General features: G+C 37.7%; 1 protein-coding gene across 1 annotated transcript in view; it reads right to left on the bottom strand.

The window, feature by feature from the left end:
* The window catches only part of LOC150078371 (uncharacterized), a 313,332-nt gene that overhangs the window by 121,592 nt on the left and 164,512 nt on the right, over positions 1 to 27,228 (bottom strand). Inside the window, exons 7-8 of the mRNA XM_090384546.1 lie at positions 22,308 to 22,536; positions 1,005 to 1,238 (exon numbers count right to left, since the gene is read on the bottom strand). Of these exons, the coding sequence (XP_090240672.1) occupies positions 1,005 to 1,238; positions 22,308 to 22,536 (463 nt within the window). The remainder of the gene's footprint in view (positions 1 to 1,004; positions 1,239 to 22,307; positions 22,537 to 27,228) is intronic.

Raw genomic sequence — 27,228 nt, 5'->3', positions numbered from 1 at the left:
CAACACGTAGCAGTGAACAAAAATGTATCAGATGCATATAAATTATCAGGTGATAGAGAAGGCTATGATATATATAAAACAGTCCACAATCAAATCTCAAAAAGCAGGTTATAAGGAGTCTCCAATAAAGAATGCCAAAAAAAGCAACAAAGACTTCTTTACTTATATTAACAGTAGAAGGAAGGGTGAATCACATTGATCCACTTAATGTCAACAGTTTTAACTGTGTATGATCCTGCCCAGTTTGCTGACATGCAGAATAGGTATTGTACATCTATATTCACACATTAGGAATTCTTTAGGAATGGGGGATGCTAGAAATTTATAAAACTCTAACAGGGACCTAAATGATTTTGTGATAGCTGAGAAAAAAAAAATGAAAGAGAAATTGTTGAAGTTGAACATAAAAAAGGCACCTGGGATGGACTGATCTTTCCAATTATATTAACGGTGGCAGCAAAGTGGTGCAAACCCTTAACCATAATAATGACAACATCTTTGGATTCAGGGAAAATCCTGGTGGACTGCATGTGTAAATGTATCCCCAATTCACAAAGTATGATCAAAAGGTGATGGAAGTATTTACAGATCTATTAGTTTAACATCTGTTGAAGGAGAATAATGGTGTCTCTGGTTAAAGAAGTAATATAGGATCATTTAGACAGGAATGAACTTATACTGCATAGATTTATTAAGAGGAGATCTTGTCTGATCAATCTGATTGGATATTATAATGCAGCAACAAAGCAACTGGACTTTTTTCACTGCTTGACTTAGTTAGCAAGTCCCAGGCAAGGACAGCATGGTTTTGACGTCTGAAACTTGTTTTCCAGCAAAACCGGCACACTGACCTGTTAATGCACCTAAAAAATTATCAAAACAATTGGTTAAAAGTGACTCCATAACACTGTTGAAAAACAAAGAAATATGAATATTTTATCTTAAAAATTTTGAAAAACACAAAAATAGAGTAGAAGCTATAAATGTATATATATAATACTTACTTCTTTTGGCTGCTGAGCAGGTGAGGTCAACAATGAACTAACTGGGGAAGCAGGGGTAGCTGGTGTTGGACTCTTCAAAAGAGATGTCAACAATGGTGAAGTGGCAGGAGTTGGATGTGGTGGAGTAGTTTGGCTAAGCGTAGAGACTGAAGCAAGAGGTCCCACTGATTTTGGAGTTGAAGGAAGCCCATCTGGTTGTAATACACTAGTAAGTGGACTAACAGCATCATCTACCTGGAAGCAGATTTTTAAATTTTAATAAAGACAGCATTGTATCATCTATTACGTAAGTATTCCAAATAATTCTATGCATGATTTAAATCAATATCAAAAAATTTCCCATGTTACAAAATATTAATGAAAATATCAACATACAACATGACTTCACTTTATTCTTAGAGGTTTTGCCAAGGTCAGACTGGTGTTAAAGACAGGCAATGCTCATGTGGACGAAGAACATTGGCAATTGTTGTTACTTGGCGGTGGCAAAGGAAGTAAGCAAACTATTAGCCATAATTATGAGAGCATCCTCGGACTCAGGGGGAAGTCCTAAAGGACTGGAGATGTGCAAATATATCCCCAATTCACAAAGGGGGATCTAAGGGTGACATGAGTAATTACAGACCAGTTAGTTTAACTTCTGCTCTGGGGGAAAATAATGGAGTCACTGGTTAAAGATGCATTGCAGGATGATCTGCAATTATAATTCAGACACAGCATGGGTTTTTTTAAGGGAAAGTCTTGTCTGACAAATTTGATTGGATACCATGATGTGGTTACAAAGGAACTGGATGAAAAAATAATTTTGATATCATATACAATCAGTCCACGAATAGCACGATAGTTGTGTTCCTAGAAACCCTCGTGCAATATAAATAACAGGCCCTATGGGAAAAATAGGGTTAGGTGCCGACCACCCAAGATTGAACACACATTTGTAACCAAAACATTACCAAGTACAATAAATAATCGTAATAAAATACGTATTTTATTACGATTATTCGTAGTCATAATAGTCAATTATTATTAGTAATAAAATATTGCTAATGCTTTTGCTTCTATCGTAAGCAAACTTGTTCTTTGTTTGATTTTCTATCCAAACAGCTGACAGCCGTTCCATCTCTTCCAATTCTCTGCGTCTTGATCTAATGGATTTTATTACAATTTGAGTTGTTCCTGCTATGAAAGTTTTTATTTTCTCTGCATTCATTCTAATTCTTGGCATTGCCTCATTTAGGCCTGTAAGCACGCGCAATATCACATGTTCTTTCATTTCGCTCAAAGCGTTTCAGGATTTCATACTTTTTTCTCTATGGACAGAGGCGTACTGGCCATAAACCTTATCCGGGAAACCCCGGTAAGCCGGAGGCCAGAAGACAATGGAGGCCAATTGTGATTTTGGCCATAAACACTAGTATGAGGCCGCTACAAATTTTTTTGAAAGAATTTTTTAAGAATTCTTGATTTAAAGAATTCTGTAAGAATTTGACTCAGTCCACCTCTATGTATCCATATTCCTTTTCTTTTTCTCTCTGAATCTGTAGTGTCTTCACCAGGACACTTCCTTTTCACATGTTTTAAATTTTACTCATTTTTAGAGAATAAAGCTCAATTACAACATGACGAGCCACATTTGATACACATAAACAAAGCTGCGCGAGTGTAGCAACTGAATAAACAACACGATTCAACATTTACCATAAGCCTACTGATACCGGCATGTTTCTCCACTATAAGAGTTATCACCCATTCACTTACAAAGGGTCCATCATATTTAACCAATTCCTCCATCTCAATGCCTATAAATATTCCACAACTGAGCCCACCTTATGCTTAGAGATCGTAATATTAACCAACAAATTTTTAAGCAGAGGTTATCCTCTCACTACCATTAATCAAATAAAATTGCAAGCAAAAGGTAAGTAGTAGTAGTAGTGGCATGTGAGGCAAGAAAGCAAGTGTATGAGCTTATGCAGCATCAGCCAAAAAAAAATAATAATAATAAATAAATAAAAAAATAAAAATCACACCATTAACTTCAAATGCCTGTCCAGTTCCTCCTTATATTTATTTAACCTATCAACTTACACAACGACAGGTGCCTAGTCTCCAGCCACTGCAATTTGCAGAACTTAAGCCTCTCTTGGTAAGAGGATCCCTTCATTCCCCTCACCAATCTTGTTGCCCTTATCTGTACATGCTCCACTACATCCTTCGTAAAATGAGGCCTCCAGACCTGTATGCTTGTTTGTTTGTTTGTTATTTGGTTTTTAGGAGCATTAGCAACTAAGGCCATATTGCTCCGGGATATGCGGTCATTCCCTGACCTTCCCGCATCCTCCGTATTTGGTGGTGACGGGCTCGAACCCCGGTCTAATCAAGAAGCGTGTGCTACGCACTGCTGCTCCTTCCCACCTGGCCACGGAGACACCTTCCTGTATGCAGTACTCTGTATAAGATAATTGTCAAGATACAAGGTGTAGCCCAACCATTGTCTTATACAGAGGGACAATCACCTCCTTCTCCCTGCTAGCAAAATTCCTATATATCATTGACAAAACTTCATGACCTGCCCTGGCAGCCTATCTGCATTGCTCAGAAAACTTCATATCTGACTGCACAATTACTCCCAGGTCTTTTTCATTTTCTACCACCTTAAGTGTAGTACCACACAGTTGGTATGTTTCTCTGGGGTTACTTCTACCCATATGCAGTACTTTGCATTTGTCAAGGTTAAGCTTCAGTTGCCACTTCTTAGCCCATCTGCCCAAATTATCTAGATCCTGTTGCAGTAGCACACTGCCATTACTGTCATTAACAACCCTGCCAAACTTTGTATCATCTGCAAACTTCGACACTATGCCTGATATACCTTCATCAGTATCATTGATAAATATACAAAACAACAGAGGACCCAACGATGAACCCTGTGGGACTCCACTAATAACATTAGTCCACAAAGAGCAGCACCCATCAATTACCACCCTCTGTCTTCTCCCACTAGTCACAGATAAGTCACAAAATATCACACAAATCAATAAAATCAATAATAAAAAATACTTTATTTCCATACCATACATAGAACAATGGCACAAGCAACTTAGTAGATGCTTTAAAGATACAGAATTTAAAAGTGTAGCAAGACCTATGCAGAAACTACATTCTATACTAAAAAAAAAAATCACACTGTCCTTTCTTTTTCGGTACAAGTAAATGACCTCGTATATAACATTTCGTGTAGCCAATGCAGCTCATCTCATCTTATCAAGGTTCGACCCAGTGTACCCTAGATTTGAGAGTGAAGCAACATGCCGCATATGTCCATACTTCACATGCAACTGCATCAGAGCCAGCTTTTCATGCCGTGAATGAAAGTCATACATTTCTATTTAATGAGGCAAAAATTCTGAAAATCCAACACAACTTACTATGCTGAAACCCTGGAAATCAAGTTGCACGAAAATTCTATCTATGTTCGGCATCCCTATCTCATTTTGAATTCATGATCGTTTTATCAGTATGTGCCAAGACAAATAATCTATTAATATCTTGACACACACACACTTCACATCATTTCCAATCTGTGATCGAGACAGTCAGTCGAAAAGTCTGGTCCGCTTAAATAAGGGAAAGTTTTGTAAAATAGTTTTAATTTATTTTGTCGCCGTGATTTTAATTTATCTCATCACTGTGATCAGTTCTTTCATTTTTAGTTAAGTTTAATTATTTTGACACAATGACTTCTATAACTCGGAGTTTTGTGGCAGTGGGTTCGTGTGTTTTGGGGTTGGCTCGGGATACTTCGCCTTCAATCCCAGGGTATGTTGAATCATTCATGGGGCTGAGAGTGCGGAATTCATTAAAATTATTTTAGCTGTTTATATTTGGAGAGCATCTTCTTGAAGTTATTCTGTGGACCAGACTGGGGTAATCTTTCTTTTATTCTTTAAACTACAATAAATAAATTAAAACTGTTTATGACAGTCTTTTCATTATACACCATTTTAATTTTAATTATCTTGGAAGTTTAAAATAATTTGGCCCGCGTGTACCTCATGAACATCTTATTTGGCCCAACATTTAAAAAGGTTGCCCATCCCAGATTTAGGGCATTGACAGCCAACTCCTTGACTGATGCCACTTGTTGTTTGTTTGTTTGCTTTTTTTTTATGTGCCTAAATAACATGGTATATTGCTACATCTAATCCATATTCTGTAAATTTGAATTCAGCATAAACCTTTTTCTCAAAAATTTCATTAGTAAGTTTATATAGTACAGACAGACTAGTCGGGGGGGGGGGAATCTTTCAACAGTAGCAGCAGATATTACTAGTGTATTTTACTTAACAAAAACTTTTTTTTTTTATTTTTTTATTTCCAGATATTTTTCAACATTAGTTAATTCCTCACCTTAGTTATAAACAAAATAGACAGTGAAGAAAGAAAACAGTATTCTGGATTCTCGGTTATACAAAAGGAAAAACTTAACAAAATACTTTAGTTAAATATACTATGTGCCATGTAATAGGGAAGTAGGCTAAAAGAAATGATGTGTAATAATTTATTTGAAGTTCGAATAAAAAATAAATAAATAATAATTCCTTCTCCAACTAAGGCCAATTAAATTGAATAACAAATAAATGAATAAATAAGCAAGAAATAATTTTCTATTCTAATTTTTATTCAAATGATGCCCAACTATTGTCTGGGATGAGGGTTCTTCTCCCCGAACTTTACTTACACCAATGCAGATATATACACAGCATCATGGGCCATTAGATAGGAATTGGCAGGATTCCATGGTCCACATGTGATTGTGCACTACACACAAATGTATCCTACCCCATGTCAATACATTCTATGCTTCAGCTATTTGGCCCTCTCACTTGACACATACTTGAAGAAATGCCTCTGCACTGAATACTGGTCCATCAATAGATAAATGCAGTAAGAAGGAAGCTTTCACCATCTTGCATGCTTTTTTCATACCAACTTGGGAAAATACTATGGAAATGGTAGGTTATGACCAGAAACCTGCATATCATCACTCATCTGCTTGTAGGTTGGTTTTTTATTATTATTTTTTTTATTTATTTTTTTTTAATTCACAATTTTCAAAAAATTCTATGTGGGCTAGTGGATCCTCATAGGTGACAGATTTTAGTTGTATTTCTTGACCCAGTCAGAGGCAGTATATATTTCAATAAAAACTTTACAGGGCATCAGATAGCTTTTTGTACATTTTTAGAAACTGAATTAATTTAAATATACAGTAGAGCGTCAGTTATCCAGAATTGATGTCAGGCCTCTTCCGGATAGCCAAATTTTCCAGATAATTTTGATTAAGGTAAGATTAAATTTATTTAATCTTACCTTAAACTTACTTTTCAGAAACAGAAACATCCATCTAGGCAATTTTATGATTTTTATAGAAAATCAGGAAAATTAGAAAGATTTTTAAATGCTCTCAGTTTTTTCAACACCGATAACAAGCGCGGACACTGTGAATCCCAGCAGCATTTGCGCAGGTAGCAATTGTAACTCTCTTTTCTCATCTTAAAATCTGGTGCAGTCATTTCTAAATTAGTGGCTAGGGTTTTTCTCGGTAATGCTTTCCATAATAAGCCTGTCTCATCAACATTATAAAGGTCTTCTTTCTCGTACTTTGCTATAACTGAAGCAAACTTACTTTTAAAGGACAGCGTTGCTGATTCGTCTGCAGAAAGTTTCGCTCCTTGAATATCTAGTTCACGCATACCGTGTCTCAGTTTAAAGTTTTTCAGTCAACCTATGCTTGCCTTAAAATCTTTGTTACCTATTAGTTTTTGATTAAAATCCAATGCTTTTTCACACAACTGGTTCACCTAAACTTTGCTCTCAAGAAAACAAAAAAAAATAAAGTGAGTGCATTCTCTAAAGCAGTATTTTCAGGTTTTAACATAGTCTTTTTTTCTGCTAGATCATCCTTCACTATCCATAATCGACACAAATTCTGTTATAGCATTGGAATTTTTCTTGATGTCTTAAATTGTTGAAGTCACTACGTTAAAAACTCTTTGGAGAGATTTCCTAAATTTTGACCTTTTCTAATTCTATTAATAATTTCCGAGTTTTTTTGTTGCAATATTAAAACTACGCATTTTTTTTCGTTCACATTTTACTGGAAAAAAAAAAAATTGAGAAAAATAATAAATCGCACAGTTTCGGGCCGATATTATAATTAAAGAATCTGGAGCTCAACTAATCTGAAATTCAATCACGGTTTCCGAGAAAACCCAGTAGCCTCTGTGATATTTTTCTATAGTACATTTCTGAAGGTCACAACTATAAAGCAATAAAAACAATTTGCAGTTTTCAGTTTATTGGTATTTTGTTTGTACAATCTGTTATAAACAGGTAGCAAACTCGATTGCCTTGTACATAGTACATAGTGTTTGGGGAGAGAGTGCCACCGGCGGTTTCCCACAAATGCACCATAAGTACTCTTGTTGTTGTTATTATTTGGTTTTTAGGAGCATTAGCAACTAAGGCCATATTGCCCCGGAGTTTTGCGGTGGTCATTCCCTGACCTTCCCGCATCCTCCGTATTTGGTGGTCATGGGCTCAAACCCCGGTATAATCAACAAGTGTGTGCTACGCACTGCTGCTCCTGCCCACCTCCTACAGAGGCGCCAAGTACTCTTGTAAAGTATGCATTACTCTGTAAGAGCCAGGCAAAATTGTGTGTTGTAAATGAGAAGTATTATGTTGGGTTCTGTTGTTGTGGTCTGGCTTTTAGCCATACAACAGAATAATCACCTCCCTGTCCATGCTAGCAAAATTCCTATATATCATTGACAAGAATCCATGACCTGCCTTGGCAGCCCGTCTGCACTGCTCAGGAAACTTCATATTTGACTGCACAATTACCACCCTGGTCTTTTTCACTTTCCACTTCCCACACAGCTGGTACATTTCTCTTGGGTTATTGCTACCCATATACAGTACTTTGCATTTATCAAGGTTAAACGTCAGTTGCCACTTCTCTGCCCATCTTGTGTAGATCCAGTTGGAGTATCATTACTCTCTTTACTGTCGTTAACAACCCTGCCAACCTTTGTATCATCTGCAAACTTAGACATTAATCCTGATATTTTTTTTTTTTTTTTGTCCTCACCTTTTCCCATTATATACACCTAATTCTGTTTTTACACGAACTTTTTTTACACGAATTTGGTTTAACACGAATTCAAAATAAATATTTCATTCTCTTTTTACGCGAGTCATTTTGATTTAACACGATTTCTATGAATTTTTTTTTGCCTAAATTCTAAGAAAAATTTTTTTATTTGTGGCATATTAGTATCATTTCTATATTACACGCACCAATAGATTGGATAACAGCTAGTGTATGCGTTTTGAAACGCGTGCTTTTGCTTACCAATGTGTACGTCTAGGTATCTATGAATCATCAACGTTTTTATTGAATTTGGTGCACATGTACGGTATTCGTGCATTGTATCTTCGGCAGACATGTAGTAGTAAGCTCTATTTCAAAGTGAAAGAATCTTTAGTGAAATTTGTGCACATAAATTTATTAATTTTGCCGATCGTCAATAAATTGTAAGTTTACAAAATTTTCATACCTTTTTTTTATTAATTATAACTGAGATATTTTTCGGTAGCCCTTATATAATGTCGAATAATTCGCCTATTACCAAAATGAAAAGGAAAGCGATTTCTTTGGAACTTAAAATTCAAATTTTAGATCGTCTTGCAACTGGACAAGGGGCTACGTCTGTAGGAAAGCATTTTGGTGTACATGAAGCTACCGTAAGAACTATTAAGAAAAATGAAGCTGCAATTAGGAAGTCGGTATGTTCTGGAACAAAAGTAAGTGTTAATTCATCATCATATACAAGAGATATTGACAAGGAAAAAATGGAAAAGGCCCTGGTAATATGGATAGAAGATCAGTCACAAAAAAGAGTACCAGTAGATGGAAATGCCATCGAGCAAACAGCACTAAGAATTTACAGACAGATTAAAGAAAAGGAGCCAAGCACTTCATCTCAGTTAAACAGAAAGTATGAATTTTCTGCGAGTACAGGTTGGATGACAGGGTTTCTTAAAAGGAATGCTCTTCATAATATAAAAATTAAAGGTGAAACTGCATCTGCAGATGAATCGGCTGCTAAAGTATTTTTGCAGGAACTTGCAAAAATTATTGAAGATAGAGGATACACTCCTGATCAAGTGTGGAATGCAGATGAAACTGGTTTCTTCTGGAAACGAATGCCGAACAGAACGTATGTAGCCAAATCGCAGAAAACTGCTGGTGGTTTTAAGGTAGCTAAGGATCGTGTGACCTTATTATTTTCCTCCAACGCTTCAGGAGATCGTATGTTGAAACCACTGCTGGTAAATCGAGCCCTAAACCCACGTTCAATGAAAGGTGTAGATATCAATAAACTGCCTGTTCACTGGATGGCAAACAAGAAGGCCTGGGTGACCACTACTATTTTTACAGAATGGTTCAACAAATGTTTCGTCCCAGAAGTCAGATGTTATAAGAATTTGAAAGGTCTCGAATTTAAAGTTCTTCTGATTCTTGACAATGCGCACGGCCATCCTGTCTTGGAACACCCAAACGTACAATTTTATTTCTGCCATCTTTGATACAACCGCTAGACCAAGGTATAATTGCGACAATTAAAACATACTACGTAAAACGAACATTCCAACACGTTTGGGACAAACTGAATGATGAAACACTAACAGTCATTGATGTGTGGAAGAAAATCTCAATTATGGATTGTATCAATCAAGTTGGATTAGCGTTAACTGAATTAAAACCAGCAACTTTAAATGTGTGTTGGAAAGCGGTTTGGCCACAATGTGTAAAAAGCAAAGATCCCATCATCCCTAATACGACCGAATTTCCCAACATCATTACAATGGCACACAAAATTGGTGGAGAAGGATTCGATGATCTATCGTTTGAAGATATTGATGAATTGTTAACCGACAAAGCCCTAAGCGAAGATGAAATATTAGAGGTTGTCCTTGGGACTCCTTATCCCACAGAACGTAGTGATAATGAAGAAAATGATCCTGTTCTAAATGCAGATTTAATAAAAGAAGGTCTGGAACTGGCCAGAAAATTAGGAAATCATTTTGTCAAACATGACCCTAATGAGGAATGCGCTGGGAAGTTTCAACGTGAACTGAAGTTGTTGACAGCCTCTTACAGAGAATTATATAACTGCCTAACCAAAACACGAACACAACGATTAATAACTGAATTTGTTCGTAAAACCGGTGTAACATCAGCACCAGAGGAGACTCGTGCTGATTTTGCTGAAGAGATCACAGAAAGAATTTCATTAATAGAGGAAGAAGACGATGTCCACAACATTTCTAGTGATGGCAGTGATATTCCAGTTGTACGCAAACGTATGCGCCGTTTATTATCAGAAAGTGAAAATGAATAAAATCTTATGTGTAAAACAGATTTTTTTTTTGTTCATGAAGAATTTTTTTTTCATTTCATATGCATACAAATTTGTTTTAGTACATTTTAATTACATGTGTATTTTGATGAAATAAAATAATAAGCTTAAAACGAATATTTTATGTGTTTTTTTTTAATTATTTTTACTGATTTTTTTAGATTCGGAACCAATCTTCTTTTCTTCCATAAATACAATGTCTTTTTTTACACGAATTTTTTTTACATGTATTTTTCAGGAACGTATCTATCGTGTAAAAACAGAATTAGGTGTATATATATATAGGGTCAGCATTTTTTTTATTGTTTTGGCATGAAATTTTTTCGGCCGGATACCCTTCCTGACACCAACCCTTACTCTTTATCCGGGCTGGGGATATGCAGTGGCAATTCCCAGACCTTCCGCATCCTCCGTATTTGGTGGTCACAGCCTCGAACCCCAGTCTAATCAAGAAGCGTGTGCTACGCACTACTGCTCCTGCCCACCTGGCTACGGAGGCGCCACATTAATCCTGATATACCTTCATCAATATCACTGATTAATACATAAAACAAGAATGGGCCCAGCACCGAACCCTGGGGAACTCCACTAATAACATTTGTCCACGAAGTGCAGTGTCTGCTAATTACCACTCTCTGTCATCTCCCACTCAACCATCCCTTTATCCATTGTAGCAACTTACCCTAAAAGTGCCATACCTCTCCAATTTGTACAGCAGTCTTCCATGTGCAACAGTATCAAAAGCTTTCCTGAAATCCAACAGTATCCAAATTATTTCTGGCATTCAGTTCCTTTGTGACCACATCATAGTATCCAATCAAACTGGTCAGACAAGACCTCCCTTTAACAAACCCATGCTGTGTCTTAACTGTTACTGCAGACTTGTCTAGATGATCCCACAATGCTTCTTTAACAAGTGACTCCATTATTTTCCCCAGAACACAAGATAAACTAACAAGTCTATAGTTACTTGTGTCACCTTTTGAACCCCCTTTGTGAATTGGGGATACATTTGCACATCTCCAGTCCGTGGGGACCTCCCTTGAGTCCAAGGTACTCTCATAATTATGGCTAAGGGTTTGCTTACTTCCTTTGCTGTTTCCTTTAATATAACTGATAGCTCCCGTCCACCCAGGTGCCTTTTTTATGTTTAACTTCAACAATTTCTTCTCCACTTTGCTCTCAGTATTACAAAATCATTTAGCTCCCTGTTATAGTTTGATAAACTTCTGGCACTCCCCTCATTGAATAACTACTCATGTGTGAAAGTAGATGCAAAATACTTATTCAATTTATCAGCTACCTGAGCATGATCATCTATAGTCAACCCATCTATTTTAAGTGGTCCAATCTGATTCATCCCTTTCCTTCTATAGTTTATATAAGTAAAGAATTCTTTGCTGTTTTTCTTTGCATCCTTAGCCAAAGATTTCTCGTAATCTGCCTTTGCCAGCATAACCTCCTTTGTGACTTGATTACAGAAAAGCTAATAGCTGCCACAGGCTTCTGTGTCATCTGATAATTTATATGCATCCCATACATTTTTCTTCTCTGCCATGAGCCTCATTAATTCAACTGACATCCATTTAGGCCTGAACCTTGAACAGTATTTCTTAGTTGGAATGAAAAGCCTAACGCTTCCACGATTAAGACTCTGAAGGCTTCCCATTTAGAATTCAACGTTAGTAACATCATCAATTGATCCCACTGTATAGAATTCAAAAACTATCTGAGACCCCTTTATGAAAGCAAACGCCCTTCCCTTTAGCCTTGATGGTAGTTACATCCTTTAAGTAATTCCCATATCAGTACATTCTGATCACTGTCACTCAGTGGTTCCTTTATCTGAAAATTCTTAATGCATGAATAATCACTGCTGATAATCAGATCAAGAGTATTACTCCCTGGCGCCTCCATAGCCAGGTGGGAAGGAGCACCAGTGCATAGCACATGCTCCTTGATTAGACCGGGCTTCGCGCCCGTCACCACCAAATACGGAAGATGCGGAAAGGTCAGGGAATGACCACCGCATATCCCGGAGCAATATGGCCTTAGTTGCTAATGCTCCTAAAAAAAAAAACCAAATAACAATAAATAAGTATTACTCCCTCTGGTTGCCTCTCAAACATGCTGATGTAGAAAACTCATCCAATAAATCCAAAAAAGTCTTGCTAGTGTGTGAGTGACCAACCCACAAGTTCCAGTCAATATCTAGAAAGTTAAAATCCCCCATTATAAGACATTCTGATTTACTGGCTCACTATTTCTCTGCACAATTGCTCTTTATACTCATCAGATTCATTAGGCCTATAACACACATCTACTCTCATTTTTCCTTTCCCAGTGCTTATGTCACACCAAACAGACTCAATATTGCATTGTCCACCAACATCAATTAGCTGCACTTCCTTAGATTTTGTGTTTCTTAACTAACAGCATAACCCCCCCACTTCCTGTCCTGTCTATCGTTTCTGCACACATTGTACTCCCCAAATTTCAATTCTGCACTGCTTATGTGTGTAACACCACATTTCTGATATCCCAACAATATTTGCCTTTGATGTCTTGACTAGCATTTCAAGCTCATCAAATTTATTAACTATACTCCAAGTGTACATGCACCTTTCTACTCTTAGTTACCCTAAACACAGCCCATCAATTTATTTGTTCCGCTATGATTCCCAACAGACCTGGAAATCTCCATTGCCTTGCTTCCCATGCTGCTGCTCATTCCAATAGAAGCAATGCAAGAATCACTTTTGCCTATGCCTGCGGCCACTGTTAACCTTTGTCTGTGTATCCCCCCCCAAGCCAGCAGTTTTCCGACCCAGCTAACACTGCCTCGATAGCATCAGCAAATATTCTTGCACCCTTTCTATTTAAGTGTACCCCATCCCTGTAAAAGTAGTCTCTCCTGTCAACAAGCACAGACCAGACTGAAAAAAATTATACCCCTTGAGCCTTGCACTATCTCTCCAGGGTCTAACTGATCGACAAGTCTCTTGTCATATACTCCCTCCTATCGTGTCTGGGCAGATTTGCAACGGGTACAACAATATCACCTTTTGTGCAATCATCTTTTGATAAAAGATGATATCTGCTCTACAACAACATCATCTTTTGCCCCTGGGAGACATACCCTGGTCCTGTTTTTCCACCTATCCTTCTTGCATAGTATATTCCCCATCTCCCTGAGAAATGAGTCACCAACAATAACTAGTTCCTTTGGGACCAGCACAATCTGCCTTGGAGATTGCCTCTGTGTTGCCTGATGCACTGGAGTCAGCTCTGCAGTTGAGCTGGCCAGCTGCGAGCTTGATGGGCCCCTCATATTAATTTCTTCCAGGGCATTTGCCGTACACATCAAGCTCTCATAGATGCCCACCAGAACACTGAGTTAGCATCTAATTTCTTGACAATCTAGGCATATAGTACACACAAAGACATCCTCCTTGGCTAGATCATGTCCCGTTTTAAAAAGTTCAAACATTTCACATTTCGCATATTTTTTGAGACTGTGATGCGTTGGAGAATTGTCCCCCTTCATTTCTCCCCCGAGTCATGAGCATTCTCACTAGTCTGTGATCTTTGCTTCACAGCTCTAGTCTGGGTGATAATTTCCATTTAAATACGGTTTAATTAACAATGGAATTTAATGAAATTAATAAATATTTTTGATTAATTGATAATACTATATTAATCTAACAGATTCCTAATACAGTGCTTCGTACCATGTTATCTAGTTTTACATTATACCTTATGCTTCAGTTCGAGATATATACGTTGCACTATTTCTTATCAATTACAATATAGCGGCTAGTTCATCAATATTGGGACCAACAAAAGGAGTCAACTTTCAAAAATCATTAGTTAAATTCAAAATAAGAAGCTAACGAATGCTACTAAACCTATTTAATATCTCTGTAAAACACAATGTAGATTGTTAATTATGAAGTAATTTTTTTTTTTTTTTTTTTTTATGTGAACCCCAAACACGAGAGGTATTAGAACCTATAGTACTTAGTACCGTGCTTGGGTTGGAGGTTGAGAAGACGAAAGAAGATATTTGTTGACATTGGACTTGAACTTCTGTAGATTGTAATTTTCAGGAAATACGTATGAAGGAAGGTTGTTCCAGAAAACGGCAGTTGAATGAATAAATGAGGAAGATGAAAAGTTGGTTCTTTGGGTTTCAAGTTGGACAGTAAATGGATGTTGGCTGGTGGTGGCACGTGTTCGGACTGTTTTGAAAGAGAGAGCAGGAATTATAGAAGCCAATTCAGAAGAACAGTACCCATGGAAGTATCTGTAAAAGAGGCATGCAGCAGAAACAGTGCATCTATGAGAAAGCGAGTGGAGAGACTCTGTTAGAGATGAGTCATTAATTAACCTAACTGCCCTCTTCTGAATGGAATCAAGAAGCCTGAGAGGGCATTTGGGGGCACCACCCCAAATGTGGGAACAATATTCCATGGCAGGGCGGATTTGCGATTTATACAGAGTGAGCAGCTGTTTGGAAGAAAAGTAACACCGAGAGCGAAAGAGAAAACCAAGTTTTTTAGATGCAGAGGAAGCAATATTTGTAATGTGCTTGTGCCAAGAGAGATTAGAAGTCAGGGTAATCCCCCAAAAGAGATATATCCTTTTGCCTAGAAATTGGAGTGTCACTAAAGATAAGCATAGGAGCAGAAGAATCCTTTTTGTGAGATATAAGACAAGACTGAGTTTTAGAAGGGTTGAAATCAACTAAGTTGTCTTTGCCCCACTGGAGAATTACCTGAAGATCGGCATTTAAGGAATTGGTAGCAGATTTTCGAGAAATTGAAGCTGATTGAGCAGGACAAGATTTCTCAAAATGGAAAGTTGAATGCAATGTGCTATCATCGGCAAAACTATGGATAGGATTTCCAGTCAATGGAAGACGGTCATTGATATACAAGAGGAAAAGAGTGGGGGAAAGAACTGAACCTTGGGGGACACTGGCATTAGTGGAGAAGTTAGAAGACAGAGAGCCATCTACCATCACCCTCAGTGAGCGATCAGAGAGAAAACTGGATAACCAATTACTAAAAACAGTTGGCAAACCATAAGATGGAAGCTTGTTTAGAAGACCTTTATGCCAAACACGATCAAAAGCCTTTGAGATGTCAAGAGCAACTACTTGTGTTTCACCGAACCTTTCCATTGAAGTAGTCCATAAATGGGTAACATAAGCCAGGATATCACCAGTGGATCGTCACTGACGGAATCCATACTGGTGATCGTTGATCAGACGGAAGGTTTCTAGGTAGTTTAAGAGTTGGCGGTTAATTGATTTCTCCATTACTTTAGAAAGAGTAGAAGTAATTGCAATGGGACGATAAATGGATGGGAGAGATTTGTCACCCTTTTTAGGAACTGGCTGGATATGAGCAAATTTCCAAGCAGAAGGAAAAACACCTTTGGAATAAGAAAGTGAAAAAAGGCGGCAAAAAATAGGAGTAAGTTCAGGAGCACGGATTTTGAGAACAAGTGGAGAAATACCATCAGGACCTGGAGCTTTCTTAGCATCAAGATTCATCAAAATCCTTCTGATATCCTTTTGACGGAAGACCACAGGAGGCATTGAATGGACCGTGTTGGGAATGGTGGGAGGTGTTTTACCAAGTTCATTAATACATGAGCTGGAAGAAAAATGGGATGCTAGCAGGTCAGCTTTATCCTTGGCTGAAGTGACAACAGAACCATCTGGTTTGGACAGAGGTGGAAGCAGAGATGGGCAAAAGTTGTGGCCAATAGCTTTGGCAAGAGACAGGAATGCTTGGCTACCATTAGGGCAAGAAGCAAGTTTTCTACTCTTAGCCTGTTCAAACTCTAGTTTGGACTGATTAATAACTGCTTTACAATTGTTGCGAGCTTTGGTGTAGGCAGAAAATGAAACTGAAGAATTAGAAACAAGCCAATTACGATATGCAACATTCTTCTCTTGAACAGCCTTAGCACATTTATTGGAAAACCAAGATTTAGATAAAGGACGAGATTTTAAAGTGGAGTGTGGGATGAAGGATTCCATTCCTGCAAGAATAATTTCACTGACACGATTTGAGCAAACGTTGACATCAGGAGTTTTGAAACAGTAATCCGACCAAGGAAAAGAAGAAAAGAAGTCTCGCAGGTCAACCCATTTTGCATTCTTGTAATGCCAAACAACACGAGGTAGGGAATAGCCGTGAGATAAAGGTTCCATTGGAGAAGAGACAATCACCAAGTTGTGATCTGAAGTGCCTAAAGGACCTCTCACTTCGACCATGTACTTAGAAGGGTTGTTTGTGAGAAAAAGATCAAGCGTATTGGCTGTATGTATGATTCGGATTGTCCGGTATTCTTGTAGGTAAATGAACAATCTGTGCTAGTTCATTAGTAATTGCAAAAGCCTCAGCATCTCGACCTGCTGGGTCGGTGTGACTAGAAAATGGAAGCCAGCTGGAGTTGTGAACATTAAAATCACCAAGGAAAATTACCTCACTGTTAGGAAAGTTGGACTGAAGAAAGTCAAGTTGCAAAGAGAGGAAGTCAAAGAGCTCCAAGTGATTAGTGGAGTTGGGAGAACGGTAGAGACAACAGATGAATTTGACACAATGAGGTAGAGAGATTTTAAGCCAGAGAAGATCAAAGAGAGGAGATTCCAAATTGCCAAGTCTCTGACAGGGAATATCAGAACGGACATATACACAAGTACCACCTTTGAGGCGAAAGGAATCATACAGCGAATAATTTGGGCATCTGAGATGAGCAGTAGTTGAATCAACCGATAACTGAGATTCTGTCAGAAAAAGTACATGTGGTTTGGCAGACTGCAGGTGGAAATGGACATCGTTGAGATTAGAATTGAGACCACATATATTTGTGAAATGAATTAGGAAGTCCTTGGGAGGTTTAGATCTTTTCGCAGATAAGCTTGTTCTATTAGTTTGACAATTCATGGTGTATTCAATAGTAAGAAACAGTGGGTGGTAAGAATATACCCAGATCCTTGACATAACGTGGCCTCGACAATGCTCCCCGCATACACACTACTCGGACTCCCTCCAGTCACTATCTGGCAGAGTAGAGGTAGCAAGATTATACACTAGCTGATCCGGAAGCCTGCTAGAGAGTTACCAATAGGTTCGGTCTGGTGTACTAACTAGCAGCCGGCCTGCGAAAACCATTTTAGAGCTGTACCCTCGAAATGTAAGGAATATTGGATCTCGCCACGACGTTCATCATAACCTCAAAAGTCATCAATCATACTGCATGATGGAAGAGATAGGGTAGGGTTGACCGGAACTTAGCTCTAGAGACTAAACATGGGTTCCACCACTTCAAGCCTCCAATAAGCAAAGTGGTGGTATTTCACCGGTTGATGAGTCATCTACCACCTAGTACTGCCTGGTAACATAGAGGGGCGGCATTCCTCCATGTGGTGTGGGCGCCACACCTCGACCCCTGCTTACGTTGATTCACACCTGGGTGGTAACCCACCATGTTCTTGTGCATGGAGGTTATACCCAGAATTACTAACAGTCCCACCATCGTGAAGGTGCAAGCTGAGGATTTGGCTGTCACAGACCGTCCGGACTTCGCCGAAATTGGGTCCACTTGACTTGAGTGTCACCCGAATATCAGTTCCATCAGCATTTTAGACTCCCAGGTAGCAAGTACAGCTTGTCTGGCATATCTGAGAGAATGTCTGTGACAACCTCAAGGACCCAATTAACATACTACATTGTGTTTTACAGAGAATACGGTAAAACTATAAGAATATGGTAAAATTTTAAGAATACACTAAAACTATCAAAATACTTATCCCTTTACAGTAGCCAAAAATCCACTGACTGTTTTCTTCCGTGACCAGTATATATGAAGGGGTAATGTTGTGTTTAGAATTAAATAGAACATTGAGTTAAGAATTAAGTAGAACGTTGTGTTTAGCAAAATACAAACTAAATTCCAAATGCAATAAAGATTTGGAAATGAACAGACCCACACTCTCTCAAGAGAAGGGTACTACGGAGGGTTGATTCAGCTGTTTGATAACGATTTTGACAGTCCTTTAAAACTACGAAATTCTGTGCCGCCGCCACCGGCACATCGTGTTCTATTTGTTTTCCCTACTCATGGACTATCGCACGACATCGCAATTTCCATTAAAGTAAAGCGCACTGCAAAACTGCCAAGTCAATCTTGTCCCATTCCCGATGGAAAACTTTCCGCAAACCTTCAACAGTTCTGGGGCAGCGGTTTCCGAGAGCTCATTTCAAAAGTCCAAATGCGCAAAAATCCACAGGTGCAGCGTCAGGTGATTTAACAGGTAATCTTCAAATGGAATTGAACGAATTCCTGTCACCACTTCCATTCTCTGCAACAATGGCTGTAGAACTTCAGTCTGGTTATACACTGAGTTGACTTTCACATTTTTACCGACTCTATGCAACTCAAATTTGCCATTATAACAAAAACCAGCTACAACCATAAAACCTCAGCCAAAACTTTCCTTACACTGACACACCCATGTTGGAAAGGCCTTGTCACCCTGTGGACAGTAATAAATTGCCCGAATTTTGTTGCAATCGGAGAGGTATACCCAGAGGTATACATCGTTCAGCTGCCAGATATTTTTCGTAGAGTTCTAGAACACTGACCCGCCGCTCTGCAATGTGCCTTGCTCCTAGGTGTACGCAGGGCCTTGTGCTTCTTCTCCAGTTGCAAATTTTCGTTGATTATGCGACAAACGGTGACTGGAAGGTTCCCACACATGACGCTATAGCTCTTTGGGTTTTGGATTTTCACCGAAAACGAGCAACTGCACTTTTCATACTACCTCCCTCGTTCGACTTGGAGCAGGTTGCAGTTTCTTCAGTGTTTTCTGTCCACTTGCAGCAGTTTCGCGGAATTTTCCTTTGCCATTCAAAATCTTATGGATACCAAACTTCGATACAGTAAAATTTTTCGACTTGCACCTATCAATAATTTTGCATTACTGTACCCTTCTTCATAAAGTGCAGTTATATAACCTTCAACCATGGGTCCAATTTCCAAGGCATGTCGACTTTAAAACAACTTCTACAACTGATGCACCTGTTCATAAGGTTTGGGACTGCGCCTGTGCGAAAAAAAAATTTACATTGCTGCTGTACATCACAAGCAGGATTAATGTCAAAATCGTTATCAAAGGCTGAATCAACCCTCCGTATACTTGTAATATATTTGTATTGTGGCTTGCACACACATTGTGGCAACACACACGCACACATTGTGGCTTGCACCACAATGTGTGTGTTGCTTTCAAATCAATTAAAATAAATTTTCTGTTAAGACACCAGGACAGCCACTATGTTAGAAGAGTTTACAAGATATACAAGGTTGGGTGCATTTCAATTCACTACAAGACAGTTCAGTGTGCAACAGTTCATTGTACAAGATAATTTGGCGAATGACATTCCGTTGTATATGGCAATTTGGTAAAAGCCAACTGAGGCGATACAACAATTTGGTGAGTACAACAGGTTAGTGTATCACACAGAGATCAAAAATTAACAAAATAATTGAAGTTAAAGGTTTAGGAAACAAGTGAAATTTTCCTGACTTAGAAAGGAGGAATGCAGAATTTTAAAGAAAGAGAAAACTATATTTTTATCCATTTATTTTATATAAAGGATTCAAGCCAATTGTTCTCATAAACAGGCTAGAAAATGACTACATGCCTATTTCAGCATGATCCCATCCATATTGAAACACCTTTAATACAGATAAGATTAATAATTATTAATTTGTGTTTTTTTTTAACATATCTACTCAGTTGAATCCCATGCTTTTCCAGGAGCATGAATTAGTTGAGAGTTGGGAAGCTACAGTAAAAGTATGGGTAGTACAAAAGTCAGGTAAAAGGAACAGAAATGATTATCACTGTGAAAGTTATTAAAGCCATATGCTGTATTAATAACATGGACTGGTTGAAGACTGTGAAGCCAGAAGGAACTCATTTATATAGAAATCACACAAAGGAAATTTAATGAAGGTAGGTTCCTTTTTCTGTTGTGGAGAACTCTAAAGCCTGCTCTATTCTAGCAACCTGGTAATTTGGATTTTTAACAAGGCAAACAGACAATACAATATGTGCAATTCACAGCACAGACAGAGGCCTCGTCACTTTAGTTGTTTGGTGCGAAAATAAACACCCTTTTAACTACTGTCCTCAATGCTAAGAGTCATTTGCATATCATCCTTACATGAAGAATGTCAAAAACTGGCATGGGCCCTGGAGAAGGGAACTTACCTGCTTATCCTTTAACCCATCCATTGTACTAGCCTACTACTAACTTCTTTCAATAAAAACTATACTATGAGTGCAAACCAAACATCAAAAGAATACGCATTACCCAAGCAGCATCCATTAATGATTTCTACTTTTGGTCTCAGGAACCACTCCCCAACCCCCAGGTGTATTTCCTAAAAAATTCAACTTACAGAAGTGAAAGTAATGCGAACGCAGTTCTCTTGTATTAACCTGTCTGTAGAACTTTAATGGGACCTTCTAAAAAAATAGAGTAGAATGTGCATAAAAAAAAAAAAAGTGGACAATACGACCCATCAAAAATATAAAATCTCAAGAGTGGTACAGTGATTATTAAATTTGCCATTTACAGTAAGGCACATTAAAAGTTTGCATTTCTTGTTTTGCTTTGCCATGCACTGAGTTCTCCCAAAGAATTCACCAAATCTCACTCACCAAATTGACATAGCCACCAACTTTCCTTCACCAAACTGTCACATACAGCAAAAATGTCATTTGCCAAATTGTCTCATACATCAAATTGTCTACACCGAATTGTTGCATCCATTATATTTTCTGGAATAAAGTGAAATAAAACAATGGTTGGCATTAATTTTGTACTTTTGCTCTAACCACATTGTTATGATAGTGTATAAAAATATGGTATAAAACAATTTGGAATTATTGACATGAAATTTACTGTACTCTAGCAGAATCAACAGATGGGTTGAAGCTTGGCAACCCAGCAAGGCAACCCAAAAGAAAAAACTATCAATAGATGCTACAATTTTTTTTTTTTTTTTACTATATGGGTGGATGTTGAAGAGTAAGAGTGGGTGTTTTGGCAAAGGGGCTACAATAACTATTCATAAAACAAATCAAGATGGACATACTGATTTAGAAAGAAGAAAAAAAACATGTATATTCTTTAAAAGATAGAGTTCAACTGGGTTTACTTTGTTTCCCAAAGTTTGCTTCACAGTTATAGGTTCTTGTAAACTTATAAGGTGTATGATGTATCTCAGCAGGATAGGTTAAAGAATGTATTTCACCTTTCCTGCAAATAACAAGAACAATCAAGTAAAATGTAATGGTTAAAGGTTGTAAAATCCCAAGAAATTCAGCAGAATGGATCAGATTATAAAATGAAAGCAGATAGATATACACTTAATAAAATATATAACGAATAGAGTTCAGTGAATTTATCAGAGAATAGTTGATTCACTAAGCCAGACTATAAAAAATTTTGTGAACTATGTTCACTATTTTATTATCGCCTGGCATACTCAAGTTTCGATTTTTGGTGTATCATTACAGCTTGCCTAGAATACACTACATTGGCATACACTGACTTGTACATCAAAATTGTTTAAGTGATTCCAGATGTATGCATTTTTAGCAAAACTCATTTTAACTATATACAAAATTATGTTCCTGAACTACAAATACAGTAGGTATTATACACCATACAAAGTCTCAAGCTTATTAGTTATAAGTTATTAGGAGCTTTAACCCTACCTCAATACTCAGGGGTTCACTAATAGGAGAATCAAGTGTACTTTCTTGTTCACTTTGTTCTGACTGGGAACTTTTTCGACGAACTTCACCGATACGAGAAACAGGAATTCTTTTTTTCCCTGGTCCTGAACTAAGTCTGGGTATTGACTTTAGGGCTGAAATACGAGCATTTCTTTCTTGAAGCCATTTCTGATGGTCAGCTTCTTCTTTTTCTTTGGCTTTTATTTCCCTTTAAAAATAACTCAACTAAAGTAAATAATTAAAGTATGATAAAAATATCCTACATACATAATTAAATTGCTTATGCTGAGAATATCCTATACAAAATCAATATACATACAGGGTAAATTAAATAAAATTAAAGTGTTATCACTTTGGCAACCTGCATGAGGTAACGCTGTGACACTAGTGCTGCAGCCACGTGGCTCTCACTCACACACACACACACACACACACACACACACACACACACACACACACACACACACACACACACACACACGGTAATTTATACAGTACAGTATGTGGAAGAAATGGATCACAAATGAAAAAACTGCTCAATACAATAACCATTTGTATTGTGCTGGAAGCATTGTACAGCTTGGTCAACTGTTTCTTGAAGTGCATCACAAGCAGATATTAGCAACATGCCTTCCAATACCTTCCTTCAATCAGCCAGAATACTGCACTGATAAACCCTGCCTTGAAATATCCCCATAACCAGAAGTCATAAGGATTAATGTCCAGAGAACATGGCAGCCCAGCCTTGGAAAAGTGTCAGGAGTTTGATAACACTGGCAAAGTCTCATCAAATATGACAATATGTGAATCTTTTACAAGCTGAGTAATGTGTGAGGGAACACCACCGTGCAAATAAATATTGTAACTAAACATTCTTTAGAAATGCAGGAATCATAGAGTATCGCAGTAAACACTGATTTGTAATGGTTATTTCATAACCATATCTAATCTACTTGAAGAACAGCCCAATTATGAGGAATAATGCAAACCCACGCCAAGATACATGTGCAGTGCAGAGCAGACAATTTTCCTCAATATTTTAGCAATAAATAGACTCATACACCAACCATGAAAATATAAGAATTTTACTGTAACTAAAATATTTACAAATAAAATAAATATTTACAAATATAATACACTAATTTAATATAATACCCTAAGATAAAATACACTAAAATAAATCGGATTAAAAGCTATAAAAACGATAAAAATCCGGAGCTTTCAGAAGCATCGGCTTCCTTCCTCAATAACAGGCAGTAACAAAACTTCCTGCAGCACGTCCTTATATAACAGGCTCACAGTACTTATACACGTGGTTCAGTCGGCGCATGGTCTGAACTGGAAGCGGAAACAGCTCGGGAACGTGTCAAGCAAAACCGTTCATCTGTACTTAGGATGATAGTTTCAAACAGAGGATACATACGCATACCTCTGTCCCTATTCATAATATTGTGGTCGGATGAACAGATTCACAGGCTCTCGATCCACAATAATCGCATCCTCTGGGGAGATTTGATGCTGCTTCTTCCAAAAATGTTCGGCCACAGCAGACTTATTGTAATCAGCAGTTTTTATAGCATTTGCATGTTCCCCCAGACGATCTTTGAGCCGTCGTTTTGTCTCGCCCACATAACATTCCCCACATTCTGGGCATTTTATCCTGTATACTACTCCACTACTCAGGTCCATTGCTACTGGGACCCAACTACCTAGAAACCTTCCATCTGATCAACAATCGCCAGTATGGATTCCGTCAGTGTCGGTCCACTGGTTTTGTTGTTATTTGGTTTTTAGGAGCATTAGCAACTAAGGCCATATTGCTCCGGGGATATGCGGTGGTCATTCCCTGACCTTTGCGCATCCTCCGTATTTGGTGGTCATAGGCTCGAACCCCGGTGTAACCAAGAAGCGCGTGCTACGCACTGCTGCTCCTGCCCACCTGGCTACGGAGGCGCCTTAGATCCACTGGTGATATTCTGGCTAATGTTACCCATTTATGGACTAAATCAATGGAAAAGTTCGGTGAAACACAAGCAGTTGCTCCTGACATCTCAAAGGCTTTCGATCGTGTTTGGCATAAAGGTCTTCTAAACAAGTTTCCATCTTATGGTTTGCCAACTGCTTTTTGTAATTGGTTATCCAGTTTTCTCTCCGATCGCTTACTGAGGGTGATGGTAGATGGCTCTCTGTCTTCTAAGTTCTCCTCTAATGCCGGTTCAGAACCCAAGGTTCAGTTCTTTCTCCCATTCTTTTCCTCTTGTATATTAATGAACGTCCTCCAGTGACTGGAAATCCTATCCATAGTTTTGCCGATGATAGCACATTGCATTCCACTTTCCATTTTGAGAAACCTTGTCCTGCTCAATCAGCTTCAACTTCTCAAAAATCTGCTACCAATTCCTTAAATGCCAATCTCCAGGTAATTCTCTAGTGGGGTAAAGACAACTTAGTTGATTTCAATCCTAAAACTCAGTCTTGTCTTATATCTCGCAAAAAGTATTCTTCTGCTCCCATGCTTATCTTTAGTGACACTCCGATTTCTAGGCAAAATGATATATCTCTTTTGGGGATTACCCTGACTTCTAATCTCTCTTGGCACAAGCACATTGCAAATATTGCTGTATCTAAAAAACTTGGTTTCCTCTTTTGTTCTTGGCGTTACTTTTCTTCCAAACAGCTGCTCACTCTGTAGAAATCCCAAATCTGCCCTACCACGGAATATTGTTCCCACATCTGGTGTGGTGCCCCCAAAAACTCTCTCAGGCTTCTTGATTCCGTTCAGAAGAGGGCAGTTAGGTTAATTAATGATTCATCTCTAATCAGAGTCTCTCCACTCGCTGTCTCATAGACATACTGTTTCTGCTGCATGCCTCTTCAAAAATATTTCCATGGGCACTGTTCTTCTGAATTGGCTTCTATAATTCCAGCTCTCACTTTCAAAACAGTCCGAAAGTGTGCCGCCATCACCAGCCGACATCCATTTACTGTCCAACTTCAAACTCACAGAACCAACTTTACATCTTCCTCGTTTATTCATTCAACTGCTGTTTTCTGGAACAACCTTCCTTCATACGTATTTCCTGAAAATTACAATCTACAGAAGTTCAAGTCCAATGTCAACAAATATCTTCTTTCATCTTCTCAACCTCCAACCCAAGCATGGTACTAAGTACTATAGGTTCTAATAACTTTCATGTTTGGGGTTTACATAAAAAAAAAAAAAAAAAAACAATTCTGGAGAAAATTTAGCCAATTTAATACTTGATTATATTATAAAATGAATGAATGTAACATTAATTTTAGCAAGTGTAGAGGACAGCCTTACAATAAAGCGGCCGACATTTCCAGGAAATGTAAGGGTATGCAGCAAAAAATATTAATAAAAATAAAAATGCCATATTCCCTGCACTGGACATTCCTTAAATTTGGTCGGCCTCACTGCAGTTGATTTTTGGTAGACGCAGTAAATTTCTCTACAATTTTGAAAAAAAACCTATACATTTTCCTCTGCTTCGAAAAAATGATGGTCTATTTTAAAATCGGGTTTGTGATTAAAATATAAAGTTCAAAAACATCTTTCTGACACTAGATGGGAAGCACATATTAAAGCTACAAGAGCAATTATGAATAATTATGATTCAATTATCGATGTTTTAATTAAATTTCAGGACAATGAATACAAAAATGGCAAAACCAAAAGAGAAGCCTATATTATCCACGAAAAAATGGAAAAACTTTAATTCAAGTTTATGCTTGTATCATGGAATTATATACTGAAACAGTTTCACAAAATCGGCAAAATATTACAAGACCCTCAAACATTGTAAGTACACACGTTCAAAACCGTATGCATATTTATCAGATTTCATAAAAGAAACCAGAAATAGTGAACTTAAACAAAATGCAAAAGAAACATTACCAGATAACATGGATTATAAGAGTGCAAAGAAAAGAAGATGTAGAAAAGTACAGATTGATGATTAAAACCTGATATTGCCGATCTTTCTACAAAGATAAATTTAGGATAAAATCTTTCATTTCTATCATGGATTCTTTAGCAAGTAATTTACAAAGAAGAGCTGAAGTACATATGAATATTTCTCAAAAATTTTCATTTTTATTAAATTTTGTCCAGAAAGATGAAGAGCTTAGAGAAACGTAAATATTTTAGTAAATAATTACCCCGAAGACTGATGATAACTTATACAAAGATATAAAACATTTCCATCTGTATACAGTAATACCCCGAAGTTACGCGATAGGTGGGTCCGACGAAAATCGCGTAAGTCGAATTCGCGTAAGTCGGGGTACAACTTTGCATATAAATACATATAAATTTTGCTTAATTGGGACCAAGGACTAACAAAAACACTAGTTTAGAAGAAAAATATTAATAACATTGCAGTTCTTTATACATATTAATACAAAATATGTATTAAAAAAAAACAAATGACTTACGTAAAAAAGTTATTTCGATGTCGATGGCTTCATAAAATCTAACAAATTCGTCTGACGACACAGCGCGTTCTTTTTTTCACGCAGAATTTATTCGTAGCAAGCTAATAATTTTTTTATTCCTTGCTTTGTAGCTATAACGCGTTCTTCGTTGGAGTCTATGTTTTCTAAAATTTTTAAGCCCTTTACAATTGAGCCCTTTTCAATTTTCAACCTGTCAAGTTTGCAATTGTCATGTGCTTTTCGCCGTTGCTTCATTTAGGCCTGTAGCACGTGCAATATCACATGGTCTTTCATTTCGCTCAAAGCGTTTCACAATTTCATATTTTTTCTCTATCGACAGAGGTGGACTGGCCATAAGCCTTACCGGAGAAACCCCGGTGGGCCAGTGTGATTTTGGCCATAAACCATAGTATGAGGCCACTATAAATTTTCCCGGGTAAGA

Source organism: Mastigoproctus giganteus, chromosome 11, assembly GCF_048544385.1.
Source record: "Mastigoproctus giganteus isolate SK-2022 chromosome 11, ASM4854438v1, whole genome shotgun sequence".
NCBI classification, from domain to species: Eukaryota; Metazoa; Arthropoda; class Arachnida; order Uropygi; family Thelyphonidae; genus Mastigoproctus; species Mastigoproctus giganteus.
This window is presented reverse-complemented; position numbering and strand designations above follow the sequence as displayed.